At 44.7% G+C, this 5,562-nt stretch overlaps 1 protein-coding gene across 1 annotated transcript in view; it reads right to left on the bottom strand.

The window, feature by feature from the left end:
* The window catches only part of BTN1A1 (butyrophilin, subfamily 1, member A1), a 10,119-nt gene extending 8,495 nt beyond the window's left edge, over positions 1-1,624 (bottom strand). Inside the window, exons 1-3 of the mRNA XM_011962884.1 lie at positions 1,609-1,624; positions 605-739; positions 31-378 (exon numbers count right to left, since the gene is read on the bottom strand). Of these exons, the coding sequence (XP_011818274.1) occupies positions 31-378; positions 605-683 (427 nt within the window). The 5' untranslated portion in view covers positions 684-739; positions 1,609-1,624. The remainder of the gene's footprint in view (positions 1-30; positions 379-604; positions 740-1,608) is intronic.
* Positions 1,625-5,562: the final 3,938 nt, after the last annotated feature.

Genomic DNA, 5,562 nt, shown 5'->3' with positions numbered 1-5,562 from the left:
GTCGGAGAAAGTCAAAACCCGTCTACTCACCAGCCACCTTCAGATGCACCAGGGCTTCTTCATAACTTCCATCCTCCCTGAAAAAGCACGTGTACTCCCCATCGTCAGAGACTCTGACTCCGCGGATCCTCAAGGCCACGCGCCCCTCGGCGATGCCGTCCTGGACAAGCGTCGCCCGCCCGCGGTACTCGGGCATCTGCTCGGCTTCTTGCTCTCGCCCGTCCCTGTGCACCAGCACTGCCGGCGAAACCTTCTTTCGGAACCAGCGCAGCTCCAGGTGCTCGGCACTCGCGTTCGGGGACAGGCGACAGGGCAGCTCGGCGTCCTCACCCACAACGGCCAGGATGGGCTCCGGGGGTCCAATGACGTCAAAGGGAGCTGCGGAAAAACGAGTGGGATGAGATGGGATGTGGATATGGGAACTGCGGACAGACACGGACCAGATTCCCGCCAAAGCGCAGTGCCCCGCGCTCTCTTACTCCTTTGACAGCTGAGTTTATCTGGATCTAGTGGAGGTCTCCAGGGAGAGCCAAGTGGGATTGTTTATTTCACATTTATTGAGATATTTCATCTATGCTGGCCAGAGAGAGAGAAAGAGACCTACCTGAATCCAGTTTGGGCAGCTGGAGGAGAATGAGGGTGAGCAGACATCTGGGGAGGCCAGAGTTTGGGAAAACTGCCATGTCCCACCTTTCTGGAGCAGCAAGATAACTGATTTGAGTCCCTCAGGAGCTTCAGCCTAGGAGATGAATGGACAGGAAACAGCTACCGGCTCTGTCAACCCTCCGTTTTCCAAAATCCTCTCTACAGTTCTTTCCAGCAGGAAGTGTTCTGGTCATTTGCCCCTGAAACCTCCTCTCAGCCTCCATCCCCAGTATGGATTTTTAGTTTACACTGTGATTATCACCTTCCCACCCACCACCCTAACTCTAAAACGTAGGAGAAGGGAACTGTGAGGCATAACACTCATTAGTTGGTTGCACATCGATGAACAAATCTTGGAATCACTGCACTAAAAAAAAAAAGTTTCCTTTTTTGTTTTTTATTTTTTCAGACGGACTCTTGCTCTGTTGCCCAGGTTGGAGTGCAGTGGCATGATCTTGGCTCAATGCAACCTCCACCTCCTGGGTTCAAGCAATTCTTCTACCTCAGCCTCCCAAGTAGCTGGGACAACAGGCACACACCACCATGCCCGGCTATTTTTTGTATTTTTAGTAGAGACGGAGTTTCACCATCTTGGCCAGGCTGGCCTCGAACTCCTGACCTCGTGATCCGCCCGCGTTGGTCTTCCAAAGTGCTGGGATTACAGGTGTGAGCCACAGCACCCAGCCAGTCTTTTTTCAAATATAAGAATTTGGTATTTGCTTTTGGCAATGATAATAAAGATAAGGGTATAAAGGCAGAAATGAAGTTCAAGGAAATGAATTGGAGGAGAAGAGAGAAAAGATGGGAAGAGATGGCGCAGGAAGCAGGAGCTGAGGCAAGCAAAAGGGCTTGAAGAGTAGAGGGCCTAGGACCAAGGAGAAAAGAGCTGGAGAGAGAGAACTATGCTTTGTCCTCCTGGCTTCTCACTCCTTCAGGGAACTGAGAGTAATGGCACATACTGACCTGGGTGATCTTGGAGAAAAAGGCACAAGACGCCACTGCTACCAAGTGAGAAAGTGGCCCCCAGGGCAAAAGTTAAAAGCCAACAGGAAAAGTAAGGGGGAGGTGCTCTCAGGAAAGCCTGCCTCCAGGTGGCCTGGTATATTCACTTTGAGAAAAAAAAAGGATATGAAAAGTTTTTCAGAGAGACGGAAAACTGGATTCGTGGTCTTCAGCTCAGAAATCAAGATATGCATTGATGAACTGGACCAAATGAAAGGGGGAAAAGAGAAAAAAAGAAGAGAGGCAAGGAAACACACAAATGAGATGTGAGGGTGTCAGCCAGTTATTTCCTCTTTCCAAGCCTCAGTTCTTTGATCTCTAAAGTGGTAATAATATTGAACATACCTTTCTTGAAGAGGTGTTGGGAGGATTAAATGAGATTAAGCAGGTAAACTGCTTAGCACATAGTAGGAACTCAGCAGAGGATAAATTGTTATTCTATTATTATTTATGTGGGTTGAACAATGAAAGCCCAGAGGCCAAGGTAGCAGTAGCCTCTGGCTACAGCCTTCTTCATTATTGGAGTGTCCACTGAAGGTGCTGTGTCTGTTGGCACAACTCCATTAAAGGCCAGTCTTAAGGGTAGGCTGTGAATGTGCCAGCTCATAAAGTGTAATTCTGTTTACAGGGCCCCAAAGTTGCCTCCCTGACAATTATTTCTCTTGAAGCAACTCATCATGAGACCTACAATTCCTGAATTTATACTAAACCTACCTCTCATTGTTATGAAAAAAATTAAAAATACAGAAAAATATTTTTATGAAATGGAAGTCACACTTAATCTACCAACTAATGATAGCCTCAATTCACATTTTGGCATATTTCCTTCCAAGATTTATTTTATGCTTACGTATATCATAAAAACAATCAATTAGACTTTTTGTATAACTAAAAATATTGTTAATAGTTTTAAAATTGCCATGGTTGTGGGACATTTGGGATTTTTGTCCTATTATAAATAATACACTTTATATATGTCTTTATTTACAAATTGGATAATGTCCTGATAAGCTGTTTGATAAATTTCCAGAAATAGAGTCATCAGATCAAATGGTATAAGAATATTTCTTTTCTCTTTTCTTTTTTTTTGAGACGGAATCTCGCTCTGTCGCCTAGGCTGGAGTGCAGTGGTGTAATCTTGGCTCACTGCAACCTCCGCCTCCAGGGTTCAAGGGATTCTCCTCTTGCCTCAGCCTCCCAAGTAACTGAGATTACAGGCCGTGCCACCATGCCCAGCTAATTTTTGTATTTTAGTGGAGACGGCCTTTCACCATGTTGGCCAGGCTGGTCTTGAACTCCTGACCTCCAGTGATCCGCTTGCCTTGGCCTCCCAAAGTGCTGGGATTACAGGCATTAGCCACCATGCCTGACATGCTATCAGCATATTTCTACAGTCCCTTCTTGAAATGTTGAACCCATCACACCCTCAATGTAAGTGCTGTCACCTAATCCCTGCTAGCACTGAGAAGTTATTATTTCACATCCTTAATATTGGGATGGGTCAAGTTAATTAAATTGTTATTTATTGTGCCTTTATATGATAGCGAGGCTGGAGTTTTTATGTGTTAATTAGACATTTAATACATTCTAGAAATAAGCTTTACAGGCCAGTTGCCCATTGTTTTCAAGACTGGTCCTGGTGCTAGTTCTTAGCAATCTGTGTGAACTTTTAATAACTTAAAAATATCAATCCTGAATTAGAGTAACAAACATTCTTCCCAGTTGTGTTATTTATCTTTGAGTTGGAATTGTGATTAAGACAAAAGACAGTTTACTCCATTTCACCCACCAGACTGCCAGGAGAATGATCTTTCCCAAATGCAAATCTGATCATATTGCTTTTTGCTTAAAAATCCTTCCATGTCTCCCTAGTGACTTCAGCATTAAGTTTATGCACCTTAATCTGGTTAGGAAAATGCTGTAGGTCTCGCTTGATCTGGTCAAGAAAATACTCTGGCAGTCTCCCTGCTTCTTTCCTGAGGGCCTTTTCTCCATTCCCCTTCTCCTTCCCTGCCTGTCCACCCACAGGCTGAATTTGAAGTGGGTGTGGTTACCTCAACCCACAATGCCTCTCAGGCCTCCAGATAGCAGTGCTTGCCTTCCCTCTTCCAGAATATTCTGTCACCTCTTAACTTTTTTTTTGTTTGTTTGTTTTTTTGAGATGGAGTCTCATTTTGTTGCCCAGGCTGGAGGGCAGTGGCACAATTTCGGCTCACTGCAGCTTCTGACTCCCAGGTTCAAGCATTTCTCCTGCCTCAGCCTCCGGAGTAACTGGGACTACAGGCGTGCCCCACCACACCTGGCTTTGTTTGTATTTTTGATAGAGGTGGGGTTTCCTAATGTTAGCCAGGCTGGTTTTGAACTCCTGACCTCAAGTGATACACCCGCCTTGGTCTCCCAAAGTGCTGGGATTATAGGTGTGAGCCACCGTGACTGGCCTGTTCCCTCTTATCTTTATGATGAACTCCTTTTCTTCCCTCAAAAGCTCATGTAAGGGCTGCACCTTCTGCAATGTCTTTCAGACATTGCATCAAGCAGATGCAACCTCACTTCTAGGGCTTCTCCTGATTAGCCTTTGTCCCCTCCAAGAGAAGTAGACTTTCCTGGAAGATGGGCCAGGTGTATCCTGTGACACTTGGTCCCTTTCTCATGGCAGACACCTGATCTGAGCCCTAGTTTCAGAAGCAGATGTGTTTATTATCATCTCTTGTTTCCAAGCTTATCTTCCCCTCTTAAACTGAGGTTTTCTAGTTCTTACTCCCTGTCTTCTCATCAGCATATAGACTGAAATATAATTTGTGGCTTTATTCAAACCCATCATTCCTTAGCCTTCCTAGTTTGAAAGGCTCCTGTCTCATTTTCCTCTTCATGGTTAACTTGCTGATCATATCATCTATAATCTATTTCCCCTTCCTCATCTCACTTCTCTTATCGGCCCCTTTCAATGAGACTTTTGTCTCATGCTTTATATTCTCATAAGAGATTGTTTTCAGGGGAACAAAAGAGCTTTTACTTGCAACTTAGGGAGCCATACTGAAAAGAAAGGGTCTGGGGGAAAGAAGAAGAAAGTACTTAGAGCTCAAACTATTATGTAACAGACACTATTTTGATTGGATAACATCTGGGTCATTTTGACAGAAACTGAGTCATCAGTCTTACACAATGAAAGACAGGATCTCTGAATTTCCCAAGGTTTAGAGAACAGAACCTCTAGGATGCCCCTAGAATGCCCCTGTCTGTCATGGTTCCTGACTGGGAGAGGCCTTGTGAGGTGGGGCTGCTCTTAGGAAGTTCCTGCTCTTCCCAGGCCCACTGGGAGATGGAAACAAAAACTTCTTCCTTTTAGACATGAAATCATTTGGGCTGAGGAATATAATATGCTTCATATGGAACCTAATAATAAAATGTCAGCATTTGTTTCCCCTCCCTGCTTTTCACTATAATCTGTTGAAATTTCTCAGTGTTATCCTCTTGTCAAATTCAATGGTTACTCTCATTCTCGTCTTACTTGACTTTCATCACTGAGGCAACCATTTGTGTTTATTTATTTATTTAGAGACAGAGTCTTACTCTGTCACCCAGGCTGAAGTACAGTGGCACAATCTCGGCTTACTGCAACCCCCTGGGTTCAAGCGATTCTCATGCCTCAGCCTCCCAAGTAGCTGGGATTATAGACATGTGCCACCATGCCCGGCTCATTTTTGTACTTTTAGTAGAGATGGGGTTTCACCTTTTTGGCCAGGCTGGTCTTGAACTCCTGAACTCATGTGATCTGCCTGCCTTGGCCTCCCAAACTGCTGGGAGTACAGGTGTGAGCCACCACGCCTGGTCAATGTCTTTTCTTTTTAAATGTGGTTTTTAAACAGTTTACTGTAGATCAGTTGTGTTATGTGGTACTTACCTACATATTTCTCA

Source organism: Colobus angolensis, unplaced genomic scaffold (assembly GCF_000951035.1).
Source record: "Colobus angolensis palliatus isolate OR3802 unplaced genomic scaffold, Cang.pa_1.0 Scaffold6, whole genome shotgun sequence".
NCBI classification, from domain to species: domain Eukaryota; kingdom Metazoa; phylum Chordata; class Mammalia; order Primates; family Cercopithecidae; genus Colobus; species Colobus angolensis.
This window is presented reverse-complemented; position numbering and strand designations above follow the sequence as displayed.